General features: G+C 48.3%; 4 protein-coding genes and 1 non-coding gene across 5 annotated transcripts; 2 read left to right on the forward strand and 3 right to left on the reverse strand.

Annotated features, from left to right (window-relative positions):
* Positions 1-1121: 1121 nt before the first annotated feature.
* On the reverse strand, positions 1122-2821 carry ONS95_003283 (uncharacterized protein; the record flags this gene model as incomplete). The annotated part of the gene is made up of 4 exons (XM_058496584.1): positions 1122-1967; positions 2026-2278; positions 2395-2456; positions 2510-2821. 4 exons carry the CDS (start codon positions 2819-2821, stop codon positions 1122-1124), a joined length of 1473 nt encoding a protein of 490 aa, XP_058353836.1.
* Positions 2822-4965: 2144 nt separating this feature from the next.
* On the forward strand, positions 4966-6340 carry ONS95_003284 (uncharacterized protein; the record flags this gene model as incomplete). The annotated part of the gene is made up of 2 exons (XM_058496585.1): positions 4966-5032; positions 5088-6340. The coding sequence occupies 2 exons, from the start codon at positions 4966-4968 to the stop codon at positions 6338-6340; spliced, it is 1320 nt and encodes a 439-aa protein (XP_058353837.1).
* A 2131-nt stretch (positions 6341-8471) lies between these two features.
* On the reverse strand, positions 8472-10889 carry ONS95_003285 (uncharacterized protein). Its single transcript, XM_058496586.1, has 4 exons — positions 10703-10889; positions 10585-10650; positions 10522-10533; positions 8472-10470 (listed from the first exon to the last, which is right to left on the reverse strand). The coding sequence occupies exons 1-4, from the start codon at positions 10751-10753 to the stop codon at positions 8773-8775; spliced, it is 1827 nt and encodes a 608-aa protein (XP_058353838.1). The 5' UTR covers positions 10754-10889; the 3' UTR covers positions 8472-8772.
* Positions 10890-11054: 165 nt separating this feature from the next.
* On the forward strand, positions 11055-13604 carry ONS95_003286 (uncharacterized protein). The gene is made up of 3 exons (XM_058496587.1): positions 11055-12920; positions 13041-13213; positions 13265-13604. The coding sequence occupies exons 1-3, from the start codon at positions 11704-11706 to the stop codon at positions 13309-13311; spliced, it is 1437 nt and encodes a 478-aa protein (XP_058353839.1). The 5' UTR covers positions 11055-11703; the 3' UTR covers positions 13312-13604.
* Positions 13605-16743: 3139 nt separating this feature from the next.
* On the reverse strand, positions 16744-16859 carry ONS95_003287. Its single transcript has one exon. It is a non-coding gene; the product is annotated as a tRNA-Leu (tRNA).
* Between the last annotated feature and the right edge of the window lie 94 nt (positions 16860-16953).

Below are 16953 nucleotides of genomic sequence, written 5' to 3' on the forward strand. Positions count from 1 at the left end.
TCGCCATCTTGCTTGACGTTCCGCCCATGCCAGAGTGGGGTGGGTGCAAACATCAAACATCATGAGATTGTCTCCACCACCTACTCGTATCGTGTTGTAGGAAGTCGTCGATGGGAAGAGCGGCAACAAAAATGCAAATACAGTGCTTACTCAGTACTTAACTCAGTACCCAACTCACGAGACCCGTTCGTCCCAATAAATGCACCATTCAAGATCGTCAACTACGACAATTTACTCTCGTTTCAAGCAGCCGCAGAACTTAATCGAGCAGCGACCAAGGTTCGTCACATCAAATGTCGAGAGATTGAGTTGAAGTTCGACATCGGACCCCCTTTCATGACTCTTACGTGCACTTTCAAATGTGGCGAGGCTCGCGAGGGTGGCTCGGGTGGGCACTTAATCGAATATACTTCTCACTGAAACGAAACAAACGCTGCGCAATAGAATTTACTTTTGACAGAGGAGTTTACCCCAGCTCTCCCAGGCTCAGAAATCTCAGAAATCTCAGATCTTGAAAGTTTGATTTGTTTTTCCTCTCATCACGAGGTCCTTTAAGCTTATCTTGCACTCCAATTAACTTGTACCGCGTGTGACAGAGGAGTTTACCCCAGGTTCAGAATCTCAGATCTTCGAAAGTTTGTTTATGAGATCCTATCTTCGCTTGCATTTCACCTACTCCACTTGTGGTAAGTCTTACATATCTCTTATTTTCTTCGCAAGAAATTCCGACTTTGATCAGTTACGCCGCGGGTACGAGCTTTCTCGGACTCGGAACAATTGTCACCAAGTGATCATTTCAGAATCTCCGTACACTATGGATCTGATCCACCTGCCACTCTCACAGCGGGTATCATCTAACCTAAGCATTTTCCAAGGCTGGGGGATTTTCCAGGCCCAGGTGCGTGCGCTCGGTGAGATTGCTCGATAGAACTTCGGGTGTTTACAGTCCCGCTGTTATTTGGACTCATTTCATTTCGTTAACACGCGCGATACCATGCCATATCTTACAGGTTTTGTTTATACCAGCCGAATGCACGACTCAAGACCTCGCCGTCTACGTGCTGACCACACCATCTCCTGAGTTCTAACTGTTTACCAGACTCCCAGTCAGTTCCAGCTGATCAAGGACTCAAAACCCTTCTCAACAGCCTCCCCAACACCCCTCTAACCCTCTCAGGCTTTTCCCCCACACAAGTAAATACCACCGCCGCGCTACACGCAAACGCCAGCGTCTCCCGCCACTGATTCTCCATGAGATATCGCCTCGGCAGCAGCGTAGCCAACGCCCTCGGCGCAACAAACAACCCAAGTTCCTTCCTCCGCGTCTCATTCTCAATCAGCACGCTCCATCCACAGAGAGCACAACCGCCTGCTACGCAGGGCCCGCTGTCTATTTGCTGGCAGGCTGAGTTGGAAGTCCCAAGGACGTGTGGCCCGATGCGAGACCGCGCGAGGCAGATGCCATAGTAGTAGAGTGCGATGAAAGACCCTAGGAAGGAGGAGGATCGCGCAGACGAGGTGAGTGCACGGATGAGGCTCTTTTTCGAGGGGTTCCGGGCTGTGAGGAGCAGGTTGAGGGGTGCGTAGGTGGAGAATGCCCAGATGAAGGAGCGGACGAAGCGGGATAGGAAGTGGTATTCGCAGTTTGGGCCGCTGCCCATATGGACTATCTCACATGGGTAGGGGACTGTGATGGCGGGATCGCCATAGGAGAGTGGTAAGTTGTAGTCTTTGCACATTTCTTGGAGGAGGGGTGCTTGGCCTGTTTCGAGACCGTACTTGATCTCGCCGTAGCGCATACGTCGGAGAGCGAGAAGCAGGCGCTGGTCGACGGAAGCGGCGGATTTGATCCATTTGTTGTAAGAGCGGGGGAGACTGGAGGGCGTGTATATCCATGCCCACATGATGAGGGCGCATGATGAGGCGAATATGGCTGGGTCGGCGAGTGTTGACACTGCTTTGTCGAGCTGTTGATCTGTCAGTGATACATGTGCCAGCCACAATATGGTAGGTGGAATGACGTACGCTATTCCATTTCCCAGTAGCTTTTCTTCGATCTTTACGCTGCGTCCAGAGCTCGCCGACGATGACATCTAGTGCTCGCGTTACAGCAAAGAGGGTAAGGTCCATAGTTCTGCCAGCAAAGTGCTTGGGTCTGAGGACTCGTCCGCTGGCGGTCTCGCAGTAAACATCTTCGGTGAAGGCATCGCTCTTTTTAGATTGGAGGAGCTTGAAGCTGAACCATGCTGCGATGAACGTGGAAAGCCATTTTGTCAGTCTGACGAGATTAGCGAAGTTCTGGGTGAGATAAAAAATGGTTGCTCCCAAAATGGTACTGGAGGTAGTGCATCGGTTCGGCTACCTCGTCTGGCACTCGGGCTCGGGAAGGCTTACCGAATTTTCTCCAAATGTGACAGGCGTGTTGCAAGACTTGCAAATAGCCGCTGTATTGGCACCTAGGGTCGTCAGCGCAAAGTAAATAGATCGGATGGAACATGATATCACGTGCCTCTAATAGAGTTGAGCCTCCAACAAGTGCAGCACAAAAGGTAGGAAACCGTTGAAGTTCCAGACCCCCTCTTAGTATCCGAACGAGGGAATGGAGAAATAGATCATCCGGCTTCTCGTCAAAGGTTTTCCTCCTTCGGCTAAGATGCGTCAAAATTAACGTCAGAACCCTAGGCGTGGTACTTGAGGCGTAACCCAACACATAGGCGCGAATGACAGGCCTGAGAAGTAGAGGGATTCTCTGTTCTAGAGATCTGCTCCTGGCTAGCTGAATGGTTGTGATTTGAGAAGTCATTGGAAGGCCTTGTGACATCTCTGCATGCCTAGCCAGAGCTGGGTAATTTTACCTGGTCAAGTGCCCTTGAGGAAGTGTTAGCAGGAGTCGGAAGAACAGCAAACGGAAAGAGAGTGAAGGTGACCATATGCTTGATTGGGAATGGATTGGAAGTATGCATAATCCTCCATAATTCCTCAGGGAAGATCTTGACACCGACATCCCAGATTATTCGGCAGGATGGGCAGGATGGGCAGGATGAGGTCTCTCAGGCCGTGGAGTTTGACCGAGGTTGGCTGTTTGTAGCTAAATCGGGAAGCTTCCCCGGATTTTTATGCAGGAGAACTGCTGGAGAATAATACAACCCAAATTTGAGAGGAGGGGGAGGGGAATTGTGACGTACCTAGCTGCGTTAGGAAGAATCTTCGGCCCGGGACGGATGCAGAAACAAGGAGCTGGTTTGGATAGTAGCAGGCATTGGCGAACGAAGAGGACTCGCAGGGCTGAGAAGATGAGGTTGTTGATAGTGACACTTTACTTCAAGTCTCGCGATTTTGCAGTTTGCAGGCCTGCGACGTTTCCTGGGAAGAAGATCTCTCCAAGATCTCTCCACGATCACTTCAAGATTGAGATAGGCGTGTACAAGGTCTGGGAGGGTAGTAGTGTACGAAAGCAGAAGGTAGCTGGCCTAATCTCGGTGGGCAGTAATAATATAAATGCAGTAAGGAACCTGCCGTTGCCCAGCTCTTAGTTGTATCTTGCTTGCTGAAGTAGGAAGAAGCGAAGCTGCAAGACTACGGCATACTCCGTACAGTAGGGCAGGACAGGAGACCGCGCATAAATAAGCAGTGCTGATGGAATTGAATTAAACGGCTGTGAAATGATTGAGATCCTCGATCCGCGATCTCGCGTCTGGTTTCGAAGACGCGGTGGTGGAGCTGGCCGAGGTAAATTTACCTACAATAATGCAATGCAGTGGGATTGCTCAAGACCACGCACTGGCCCTGGTTTAGGACAGGACAAGGACCAGGACAGGGACAAGGCCGGCCAAGGCAGGGCTGGAATGGGGAATGTTGATGTTCCAGCAAACAGCGCAGAACAGCAACAGCACAAAACAACCCAATGCCCCTCCCGGACCCGGAATCTTGGTAAGACAAAACATTCAACAAAATATCCAGGAAGACATACATACCTGCAGTACAACCCTAGAGCACCGCACCCTCAGGCCGGCGAAAAGCGAGAAGCATCACAAGTTCTGACTTCCTCCTGGCCTGTCGGGGCTTTCCCTCTCACCGCCTAGCCCGTCGAGCACTGTCTTGGCTGCGTGGTGCACTGGTTGGCCTGGCCTGCCGCCTGCCCGCCTTTTCTCCAGTGACCAGCTGCCCTGCTGCCCTGCTGCCCTGCACACCCACTGCATCCAACCACAGCCAGGAGACACACCCTGCCCTCACCCACACTGCACTGCACTGGCAAAGAAAAGACCGAGAGCCGTCCTCGTCCTAGGTTGTCGTTGTCCTCCCTCCGCTTCTCGATTGACATGTGAACACTGGTAATCCGACGCACCCACACCCAGCCCACCAGCCAGCAAAGGACCAGACCAATACCATCCATTCTCTCTGACCAGTGACCACATAGCAGAGCAGAGCAGAGCAGAGTACCATCTTATCATACCTATGCATCGAGATTCTTGTGGAGCACCTGTGTCCGGGTCCAGCAAAGACCATTGAGAACTGCCTTTGCATTTGTTGGGATTGGGACAGCATTTGAGTTCGAACTTCGCCAGCACCACATCTCCTCCACTCGCCGAACAGAATACCACCACCAAAACCCCTTCTCCGATCAGCTGCATTCTTCACGGCTACCTTGATACGGTTCCAGAAATACGGATTCTAGTCAGCATTCAACGACCACCGTACATCGAGCTGCCTGGAAGCTCGCAACTTCTCAAATATACCCCGCCAAAGCTCCGCAGACTTTGGAACGTCCAAGCGGACCGATACATGCCTTCGGTATAGCTCTGTAGCACCGTAGTCAACGGCCAAACCCTCGGCGAAGTCACAATAAGGATACAGGCCTACGAGGATGAGATCCGGGGTGACACCTGACGACCAGAGGATCTGACCGAATACAAACACAACTTGCTCGACTTTTTCTGTTGCTTACGACTTATTGAGACGGCACTCATGCTCGCTGTTCAACGTCCTAGTATGGGTTCGTCGAAGCCACCGAACCTCGATATGCCCTTTGGCTGTTTGTCCCCCCCCCCCCAGTCTTCAGCATCCTGGCACTTATTGACCTGACTTAGACTCGTTTGATACCAACTCGAATTTCCCTTTTCCCTCTCCTACAGCCCCTGCACCCGGACCCTCTCTACTCGACGATAATGAATCGAAATTTCTAGACAGCTTCTTCGATGGAGTCAGTTCAGACCAGTTCAACTATGATTTCTTTAGCAATCAACCGGATGGAACCGAACTCGGCCATGGATGGGATGAAATACCACCGGCTTTCATGGGCACAACATCTTCATTTGGTCAACAACCTCAACTTGGGTCTCATGCAGTACCAGATATGCACTTTGGGGAGATGAGCTCACATGTGAATGCTGGTCCATCGATACCACCGTCAACGTCCGCGGATGTTTTGGCAGCAGCATCAGTGCTACAGAATGGATCTGCTGCCCGCTCACACAGCATGAGTGATGGTTCATTTCGCGGGCACGATCTTCATGGCGTAAATGGGCAATCTAGGACTCAATCAATGTCGATACATCCTTCTAGGACACAAGCAGGCTTTGTACAACGACCAGACAATTACATGCAGGACAATTTCTTCACGGACATGGTATTTGGAGGCCAATCGGAGGGCTCGCTGCGGCAGGCAACGAGTCGAAAGGTCGACATCCACTGGGGATCAGATGTAGCATTCGGTACACCTCAAGGCTTCGTTGCTCCACCCAGCCAAGAGCAACATCTTGCATCAGGAGGTGCTTACAAACAAGTTGTGGAGAACGCACTTACTCTGAACCCAAGTAGCGCGGACACCACCCGACCATCAAGTCCCGTCATGACTAAAATGGAAGCTCGCCCGAGAGCTATATCCAACGCAAAGGAGATCGAAGGGGACGATCAGGATTCACGGCCAAAGAAACGGAGGAAGAGTAAATTTCAAGAAGAACCTGACGATGAAGAGGAGTCTACGGCCGTGGTGAGCAAAACCACCAAGAAACGCAAACCAGGGAAGAAAGGTTCGATCGAATCCCCGGCCCCCGAATCAGAAAACAACAAGAGACGTAAATCAACTGCCGCAGCAGCGGCAAAGGCAAGAGAAAATCTCACGGAGGATCAGAAACGAGAGAACCATATCAAGAGTGAGCAGAAGCGAAGGACGCTGATCCGTGAAGGGTTTGAGGATTTGGGCGAGCTAGTACCTGGTCTCAGAGGCGGAGGATTCAGTAAAAGTGCAGTCCTCATCATGGCTGCAGACTGGCTGGAAGACCTGATAAAGGGGAATGAAGACCTTCAGAGGAGGCTCGATCAAATGGAAGGCAGATTATAGAATTAGGATTGGGACAGGGATTGGGAAAATGGACACCGGCGAAATGGCTTGTATGGAGTTTTAGGGGGGGGTTACCACGGCGGCTGGCGGGGAATTACTTGGTTGGTCAGGTCAGGTCGGATTGCTACTTTCTATGATATACAGGACGCTGTCTATGGATTATGCGGCATGGAATAGGAGAGGTCTGGGAGGCTGCTCTGGTTGAGCCAGGAGAGGTGGTGCCTGCAGAGATGTGCAATTGGCTAGGTACTGCGACCGCTAGGTATATCGTCGTCGATGCATACAGATGCTAGACAGCCGACCAAATCAAACATACACACTACAATACTACAATAAGTCCTTGCTCGTGATCTTTCAAAACTATTCAGCCATACCTTGACACTATCATTCTGTGGAACTTTCAAGTCACTTTAAGCTGCAGAACATTATCTACCTTTTTCGCACTTCCTCCCTCTCCCACTTACTCAACAAGGCGCGATATACCTCCCGACTTACTAACCTACATCTCCTCTTCATTACTAGGCACTGTATACAAGTGAGTAAGTATCCGCCCACACCACAAATACCCTAGTGACCCAAAGACCACCAACCACATATCACAGTAGGTAGGTAAGTAAACTCCTACACAAGCACTCTCTCGCTACCAGGTGCCGCGGTACCGTGGTGCCGTGGTACTGTATTCCCGTGGTGAGCTCAGACTGTAGCCGGCATGAGAAGGAAATGAAATGTACTTGGTATGGTTTAGTGTTATGTCCTGATTGCTATGCAGACCCTATCTACCGGCGGGTGTGTTTACTGCACGGAGGTACTCCACGGCGTGTGAATGTTTTGTATCGTGTCGGCTCGGCTCGGCTCGGACATGGGGGTGTTCCGAGTCGGATCCCGTAGGTAAGGGGAGGAGTAGCGTTGATACGATATTGAATTGAGATTGAGATTGAAATTGAGATTCTCATATGTACGGGATTTCAGCCGGATGCTCTCGGACTCGGGGCTATTGGAAGATGGGAGGGGGTAGCATGTGGATATGTATGTGGAAGCTAAACGGGGTACATCCCATTTTTTGCGAGTTCAAGGAGGCAGACTCACGGCATGGATATTGGCTTTGAGAACTGGTATAGGTGCATGGCTGGGTGCTTGGATCTGTAGCAGAGTTCCTTCTTTCCTTCCTTCCTTCCTGCTTACTTGCCTACTTCCTTACCTACCGTAGGTAGTTTATTTTTCAAACGGTACCTCCTACCTGGGGTAGCTAGGGTAGGGGTAGTAGTGCATGAGGCTTGTTTGTTTGTTTGTTTCATCTTTCATCTTTCATCCTTCATCTTTCTTTCGGCTCGGCTCGGCTCGGCTTGGGGGGTTTTGTTTGTGGCGTGGGATAGAGGAGTAAGTAGGGAGGTAGGGAGGTTTAGTATCACATGCTTTGGAAGGAGTTGAGGGTAAGGTAAGGTAGGTCGGTACCGCGGATGTAGGTATGTATTTATCTGGAAGTCGTGTGACAGCTTATGCTCTGGGTCGCGTGGCGTGTGGTGGTGACTGGGGTGAAAAGGGACGTGCTTGTGATATGGGTCTGTCTAAAGTAGAATTTTGTTCAGGTGGCGCGGAAATTGGAGTCGTTGAGAAGATTACATGGATTCTTATACACAGTTGATTATTCGTAGCTGGTATGACAGATTCTACGGTGAGATGGAAGTGCGTGTACTTTGTTAGCTAGTACCGCATAAACTTCAAGAAAATACCTAGAGAGTTCGTCTTCGTGTATTGACAGCCTATTAATATGCTGAATCCAATCATCTCCGACTCCTAATACCTCTCCTGTAAAACCATTAAGAGGAAATTTCCGATTGAACTGAGATAAATAGACAATAACATATACTGACCGATCTGATGCGCATGATGGTTGATCAGAGGGAAAAAAAACCCTCGATGGCTGGATAACTGAAGGCTACGATCGTGGGACCTCGCTTGCAATGTTTACCAACGAAATGGAAACAAACGAGGAGAAAATAAGAGAGGGAAGTCGAAGGTGGCTGTTGAATCAAAGGGACACACAATTTGACACCCTTATGGGACACAAAATTTAAATCTAAAATAATACAAATGTTACACGAGGTTGCATTTTGGACAGATCGAATCAGGACTCGCTTATTTTCACTTCAGTGACCAACGCAGTACTGGTACCGGTTGAGACTCTACGTTTCATTAATACTACATTCCTTACTTTTGGATTGTGAGTCGATGGAAATGGTATGCAGTTATGGGTACTTATTCTCATGTAATGTATGTTCATGGCATGACATATTTAGTTCTCTTCTCTGGCCACACCTCCTCTTCCCACCAACTTGTCCTCTGATTTGAAGATCTCAAATGGCGTGGCTGTAAAGGTCTCACAGTGGCTAATCACGTCGCTATATGACCGTAAAGCGGCTCCATCTGATCGTTCATCCTTCGAACACGTGGAATCTTTCATGCGCGGCCATAGCAAAACTAGGCATGATAGCTCCACAAGTATGACACTGCTCTCGATTATCGTCATCCTCCTCGTCCTCTTCCCAAACTCCCATATCATCAATCGTATTCTGCGTAGGTAGAATCGTATCCTCCGAGCCAGCAACGACGGGCCAAACTTCCTTTCCAGCACTTGGATCTGTTTGACGCTCATCGGCTGACTCGAGCTTCTTCGTGGCAATTGGGTCTGGTGGAACATCCTTATCTTCGACCTTCCATTCTTTTAACACTTCTTCTTGCCTTTCGAACATTCGTGAAATGTCGCGCCCACCTCCTTTACCAGTCTCGCTCGCAGCTTCGATCATGTTCGTCACGCCGATATTGACTAAGCTTAGGTTCCAACCTGATGGGTATGGGTGAAGCTTGCGGAACATCGGGATCAGAGTCTCCTGAACGAGCTTCTCGACCACGGCATCGACCCCATCTTTGAGGCTGAAGACTGATGTTGGTAAAGGACCGGATCGAGATATGCGATTGAATGTTCGGGTCCTGGTGCCATCCGAGTTCATAGGCGGTCGGGGCCGTGTGGATAGACGGATGGTTTTGGGATGGGCTATCCATCGTCTGGCAGTAGTTTCTGCATCACCTCCATCTTCCAGTAAGTCTGTATGCATCCTTTTTACTAGACTGGTAGCCAGGGTACGTAGTTCCTTCGACACTTCCGGAAGTGTGTCAAGGCGTATGTATGAATCTTCGATCGATATCTGTGTTGGTACGCTCTTTGCCTTTTGGACCTCGGTCTCATCGACACCGTTGATCAGCCCCCACACTTTACCTGCGATACCTCTCTGAGCTCCCGGGCCACCAAGGATCTTCTCTAGCATTTCAGGTCCCATACCAGCGTGAAGTCGGACATCTCGCACTGTGACCGATTCTTTGGTTTCGCCATAGATCAATCCTTTGTCAAAGTCGGCTGGCCGTGACAAGAAGTGGTTCCGAACCTGTTGAGCCATCTTGAACCCTATACCAGGGATCTTCCCAATGTCAAAGTCATCAATGAATTTTGTTACGTTACTTTCGGAGGAACCATCTTCGGCATCCACGGGAATAGTATACGGAGGCAAGAGAGTGGTCTGTCCCTTGGGCTTATTTAGATTGCCAACAAGCTTCGACAGTAACTTGTTGGTAGAAATCCCCACTGTTGATGTATAGCCCTTCTGGTCCTCCATTTGCCATCTCAAGTGTTGTGCCAAATGCGACCCTAGAATCAGTCGTACCATGAGGTTGTCATTGGTGTCATATGCTGGGTCATGCAAGTCCTCTGAAGTAGCAGGATAACCATGACCTGCAATCTTTGTGGCATCAAACGCAAACCCACTTGTTGGGTCATCCTTTTTGAGCTGAAAGAAAGAGTGTGCCAGGTCATTGTGATTGAGGAGAGATTGGTTGAAGTCGCAAATGTCGGAAACGTCCATGAACACCTCGTCAAAACCCAATCTTTCCACTCTGCCACACCATGTGAACGCCTCCAGAAACTTGTATAGAGCCTTCGAAGCATCGCGAAATCTGCCAAGTTCCTCACCCAGAACAATTACTACATCGGGGCAAACGGTTTTGGCGTCTGTGATCAGTTGTAGCTTTCGCAGGCCGCGTCTTCTGGCTTCGTAGTTACATGTCACAATGATCTGTTTCTGCTCCAGTTTAGCGGCTGGGGTGATGTATAGATTTGTGGGTTGTTTTACCTGTTGTACTGCCTAGCAATAAGTCAGCTCTAATTTGCTCTCGGTGTTTTGATACAAACTGACCAGAGGGACAGATTTCAAGGCGGGGTTTTCGTTTTCGAATACTGAAGCGTAAAAGCAGTCATAGTCCTGAATGCATTTAGCTGTCTGCAAGATGGTGTCCATGCATGGAACTCCTTACAAAGTGGATGATGATTCTGTTGTCGTTCCGCTTCAGCAGCTTAGCAGCCATATCAAGTAAGGGGAAAGGCAAATGTTCCGCAAAGCGATGGCGTATTCATATTAAAGATCTGCACAGAATTGTTTTCGAAAGCCAGGCACTGCAAATGTTGACCTGCGTCTTGGACAAGACAATATTGGAATTCCCGTATGGGGCCGTCGCGAACACTGCCGGAGGACGCGACTTTGGTGGGGTTCTTTCGAGCGGGGTTTAGCCGTGATGCTAACCATATACGCTCTAGCTCATATATTGACATCTCCCTTCTTCTCCCATGGCTGCTCTCTGTCAGCCACCCTATGAGTGAGTACCAGTTCACAGTCTAAATTGAATGGGCCATGTTGCAGCGATATCTCTTAAACATTCGACTCGGACGTTGATGGCCGATGCAATGAGCTCTGCCTCTGATGGTTCTATGTCGTCATGCTGGACACTTGTCCTCCACAAGTCCATCATCAAAGTGGATGTCCGAGAACCCGATGTCCAAAACCTTCTGACTTTATGGCTTTGAACATCATTATGAACCCGGGGTTTTACATATCTAAGGCCGTGATAGCGGCTGTTCATTTCCAAACTCATTCCTTTTCATGGTACTGAGCTGGACTCTTCATCAAAATGTCCTCGATACAATAGCGAGAGGCTAGTATAATGGCAAGAGAAATGTTTTCATTTTCGATAGTCACTTATTCCGTGTTATGGTTCTAGTTTCATCTAGTTGATGTTACCGTGGACAGACAATCTGAGCGCATAAGGAAAGAACGAACAACGGACCTCAGTTCCAAACTCAAGTATTGACTCACTCGCATCGTCAACGTCAATCTTACCTTCATGTCAGTTCTCTTTCCTTTCCCCCGAAAGACAAGCACCAAAACTTCATCCTACCCAATAAAATCAGACACCCCTTGAACTGTACGAGGAACATTAGCCATTGGATTTTCTGTCTAGTTTACCACACATGTCACAAGATGTCGACAGATATCGAGAATGCGTATGACAAGGTTGAACTGGTCTTCGATTCAGAGCCTCTCCTTCCAAAGTCTGGGCAAGCCTCCTCGAGAAGTGTCCGGCCTCTTAGGCGGTCACTGGAGATGATTGAGCTTGATGATATACCTCCAATAATCAAGTCAGCGAATGGTAACATATTTTGGGCGGACGAGCAATGCACGAGACGTGTGGGTTTGACTTCGACAGAAGCTCCGCTTTTTCTCAAGCTACTCCAGACCGATCAGCCCGAGAACTGCAACTACGACGAGTACAAGCACATGTTCGACGACTTTGGAAAGGAACAGAAACGATTGCAGGATCTGGTTAAGGCACTGCCCTGGTGGAATTGGACTACGTATCGACAGAAAGCCATATGGAAGGCTAGGATTGAATGGCTGAAGCGGATGGAAGAACCAAGACTCTGGCTACTTTACTTGATGGCGAGAAGAAAAAGAATCTTGAAGAAAGCATCGACAAAAGTCTTGGAAGCGCTCAGAGAGAAGAGACGAGTCAAGCTCGCAAACACGCCTCAGCGTGGTCAGACACCGCAGACACATGATAACACCCAATTAATTGCGCTTGACGACATGTCCTCGAAAAGAGCAGAGACATGCTTTGATACTCCACCACCTCAATCTCAACATCCCGGATTTGTCGCCGAGGTTACTCAGACATCAGAAACAAAACTGAACATCGCTGCCCGAATTCGAAGTAGCCTCAGCATGTCCAAATGTCGGGAAAGCCACTCTCGATCTTCTACAGGACAGTGTCCTGTCTTTCATAAGCGAGTTGAGGCTACTCGAGAGGATATTAAGCGACAAGTTGAGAGCATCATGCCTGTCCCAAGACCATATATCGTCATTAGATGGTTCCTACGCTCGACCAGTGACCCAAAGGAACGTATCTTGCAATTTGACAATCCAACAGAATTATTCCAAGTACTTAGGCATGGCGAGAGCGATGTAAGAGAATGGAGAAGATTCTTGTCCCTGAAAAGTTTGCGTGGATTTGGACTGTATAAATGCGATATTTCACGAGGAGCTCACATTCCTCTGGCTCTCAACGCTTCGCAAGAAGCAGTACTTTCACAACTATTCCTCGCCTACAAAGCATCCCGTCATCATGCAGATCCCGATGTTGCACAAGCCTGGGAGGGATGGGTTCGAAAGAATCTGAATGACAACAAGGAGAATCCACTGTAAGCATCATGAAACACAAACTTCCCTTCTCTGGGGTGTATGACGATTGGGGACAACTCTTCCCGGACGTTTTTCAAAAGACCTTGGGTGTTGCGAGTACTGACTCTGCCTCCATTTAGGGAAGGTCGTTATTCTCTTCGTCTCATTTATGACTGGTCAAGCCATCGTCTGAGTACTGTTGTCGCTATCCCAATCTTCCTCTCTTTGGCGATTGGGTTCTGGTTCATGCAATACCATGGAGATGTTGTTGCCGCATGGACGCTTTCGCTCTATATTGTGACTGCAGCAGCTGGTGAGTTTGAGGATTCTTAACTCTCATAATGTGGGAACTGACTCTGCGCAGCACTCATTGCTTTAATGGCTATCATCGGAAGTTTGAAGGATGTTTGAGAAAAAGCACTCTGGCGGATTCACGATACAAGTATATCTACTGTGTGGTTACCAGTCAACGTATAAATGGTTTGTTGGACGCTGGGAAGACATATATATGAGGGCTCTTACATCAATTGCTTTGAGTTATGTACCGAGAGTAGATGATAACATAAGAAGTTAGCAGCTGCTACCTCACTTCATCTCCAAACGACTTCAAGTGTCTTGGAACATGCCCCATACACGAGCTACATCAATAAGATTGTGGTCTAGTACCTTGTCAAATTATCGCTCGTCATTATACCTGTACCGATGTCCTATCTCGTCTTGATTTGTTCCATGAATGAGAATGCAATTGGCTCACGCGTGGTAGACTTGGAGCGACGTCTACGGGGAGAACTAATAACGCTGGAGCCGTGGGAAGGGGAGGAAAGGCATCAGTGTGTTTCAAAATCATCTTACTACGCTTCAAAGCGAGGTGAGACGGCACGACACAGACAAGTCATCGTTGATGATGTATCATTCCAATGTTTAAGCCACGGCGTGACCACCCTCGAATCGAGATCTGAGATTGCCAATATCGGATATAGGGTCGATGGTGCAGGCAGAGAGATAACGTTTGGCAAGACCAAAGGTGTCATTTCAAAAGGAATCTCATGCGGATTCCAATTGGCTAGCTATAGGACTATGAGTTGAATATCTGATGAGGAAGCAGGTTATCATGTTTCGCTGGTAAACCCCCCCACACGCTCATACTCTTCTCTCCGAATGTTCAGTCCTAGATGACCAACTTTCCAGTTCAGCAGTCAAGAATACTCCTCTCGAGGCGCAACTCTTCGGTGTCTCGAACGCCTTCTCTCTCTTCCGGTACCAGCGCCAGCTCGAATATCGCCATGAACCCTCCTACCCCGTTCCCCTCTTGGAGTAGTCGATGAACCATCCCAATGTCTCCTCGCTCCCCTCCTCGCATCTATCCTCACTTGTTCCCTTGCAACGCCACTTCCTCCTAGATTTGGTACCTCGAGTGATATTCCAAAGAAATAGAACACTCCGTGAGCCATGTGGAGGAAAAGAACTAGCCCAATGATGAAGAAGCCGAAGTTCATAAAGTAGCTTAAGAACCACCAGAGGAGGGGGAGGTTGAATAGGAAGCAGAGGAAGGCAAACAGAACATAACCATCCATGTAGTGTATGGTAAGCATTCCGTAGGCTTGCTTAATATGTAGGCCAATCGTGAGAAGATATTTCTTGCTCGGAAAATAGGAAGCAGAGACCTTAGGCCGATTGCCAGCACGGAGCAAATAATGGAGCTTGAGACTATTACGTCCAAATTTTGATTTTTAATGTTCTCATGTCTTCACTGCTGTCTAGACTCTAGCTATTCATACAATGATCGTTTTCTTTGAAGGCGTCGGCCGCATCCAGCTCTGGCTTTGATCGATTACGAATTTCCTAATGCGGAATCTAAGCCCCGCATTCCAGTACCTACCTGATCACCAACAACACAGCAAAACAACGCGAAATTCAGAATGGGCGTTATCGCATTATCTATATGTTTTCGCCATATCTCAATGTCATGTCTTTAGCTCAGATCAGAAAACCCGCAACCAATATCAGGAACCAGCAGCAAATTTGGCTATCGGATCGTGCACCCAGTCTCCTGTTCCATCGCTGCCAAAGCATTTAAAATACCTTCAACTATATAATGCACGATATCTTTAATTTAAAATATAATCAAAACTCCTGCATATACCCTAGACGAAACAGCCGAGACCAAGTGCCGATCAGAGACCATGAGCGTTCCGAAGGTTGCAAATGGAGACGATGACAATGAATCTCTTGAGAACATTTTCTTGAATCTGGTTTTATCCACTCCAAAAAGTTGATTCGAGAGTGATAAGCACCATACTGTAGATCAGAGCTGAAGGGACTAGTCGATTGTGCGACCACGACGCAGATGAGCTGGTGCTCTGGAGTTGAGTGGCTTGACGAAGATCAACGCGAGGAAGATGAGGATGAGGAAGAACAGAGTGGCGGTGAGCTCATAAAGCATTGTTGATGGAATTGATTTTCAACGTGTTGAAGCTTCGACGCTTGGATTCGTAGTGGATTTCGATACAGAGATAGGGTTGCGTTGGTAGGCGATGGAAGGTCCCCAGCTGCAGACGCTTGATATGCTAATATGACACAAAGAATGTAGCAGGTTTGGAATTAGCCGGATTAGGACTGAAAGTTCGGGACGCTCCCGAATATTGTAAGGCCGCTTCCAGTGTAAATTGTATCGTTTTGGCCATCTACGCGCGGGTCGTTTATGCTTTGTTACAGTCACCCGGGTTAGCTGGTCAAGGGGTCAAAGAAAGGTGGGAATGGATGCCGCAAAATTGCTCACAAAGTTCTAAAGCAAAACAGATTCACGATAGATTCACAAAACAGGTCATCCTTCTCAACTTGAGATGGAAACATGAACCTGTGTACCAAGAGCCGTTCATACCTTGGGCATGTTGACTCTCCTTTACCCTTAGCCGAGCCTCGCTTAATCCCGCAAATTTGAGAAAAATTCTGCTCAAGGATCCACTAGCTCCACCAAAATTTTCCGAGACAAAAAGAAAGGCAAAAACGTACAACAGCAGGTATTCGCTGGTGGTCACCCACCCAACTACTAATCTGCCGGTCTCTTGCTTATGTATGGCAGAGCGGACGGGATGCCCAGTTCTCAAGAGCCTGTGGTCGTACGTGGCAGACAATGTCTATTTTAGGTCTATATACTACTCACGATTTTGATGTCCGGCCCTCGAAGGGCGACCAGAGGCTCGCTGCTATGATTACAAAGACTGATGGTACGACTTTCAATGTCACTGGGCTGGTCAGACTTCACTGTCCAAGCTATGAGCAAGGCCATGAACAGGAGCTATAGACTTTGGATTCTCAATGAGATGGTTTTTACAGCGCTTAGCATCCAGTAAGCTTCTCATCATGGTTCTACTCCATAGTCTTGATCTCAACGGCCTATAAGCATGTACACTGATTTTGGGCCCTTGCTTGGGCACTCCACCCCATTTACAGCACTTCAAGATTCAATACTCAGAGAGCCAATTCAAGTCATAAGATATTTCAACGACGAGATTTGATATTGAAGAAAATCATGCGCGACCAGTATCGTGTTTGAAGCGAGTGTGTAAAAGGCTATGGTCGCTTGCGGGACTGGAGCACAAATCAAGTTGTAGAGGCAGGCACATACGGATTGTTAACCATAAAGATTTGACCTCTGTCTAACTAATACGAGAGTGGTGTGCTAGGTCTAGGCATGTATCTATGTATCCAATAAGGCTAGGGACCCAGTTTGAGGGGAAAACCTTTCGCTTACTGTAAGCGACCCCTGAACGTTGAATATATCAAGCACACAAACCTCAAAACCAAAAATGTAAAGGATAGCCAAAAAAAATTGTTTTCGAATGAACAGAAGGGGATTCGAACCCCTGCGGGCGAAGCCCATGAGAATTGTTTCAGCGTCAAGCTGACAAGATGATATCTTGAGTCACACGCCATAACCACTCGGCCTGAATCAGTTAGCTAATGTTCGGTAGGAGGTGTTTGAGTTGTGAATGCTTACCATCTGTCCTATCATGTGAGCTTTCACCTTATTTCGATACTCAAGGTCATTAG

The sequence above is a fragment of the Cadophora gregata genome (genome assembly GCF_030347475.1).
Source record: "Cadophora gregata isolate MNR1 chromosome Unknown scaffold_12, whole genome shotgun sequence".
NCBI lineage: Eukaryota > Fungi > Ascomycota > Leotiomycetes > Helotiales > Ploettnerulaceae > Cadophora > Cadophora gregata.

What these genes read in the sequence shown, in the direction of transcription:
- ONS95_003285 (XM_058496586.1), bottom strand. Translation starts at nt 10,753, where the DNA reads ATGGCTGCTAAGCTGCTGAAGCGGAACGACAACAGAATCATCATCCAC. An exon ending in ACAGAATCATCATCCACTTT is followed by an intron (nt 10,651 to 10,702) that starts GTAAGGAGTTCC and finishes AAATGCATTCAG; the next exon opens with GACTATGACTGCTTTTACGC.
- ONS95_003286 (XM_058496587.1), top strand. Translation starts at nt 11,704, where the DNA reads ATGTCGACAGATATCGAGAATGCGTATGACAAGGTTGAACTGGTCTTC. An exon ending in GACAACAAGGAGAATCCACT is followed by an intron (nt 12,921 to 13,040) that starts GTAAGCATCATG and finishes GCCTCCATTTAG; the next exon opens with GGAAGGTCGTTATTCTCTTC. An exon ending in TATTGTGACTGCAGCAGCTG is followed by an intron (nt 13,214 to 13,264) that starts GTGAGTTTGAGG and finishes GACTCTGCGCAG; the next exon opens with CACTCATTGCTTTAATGGCT.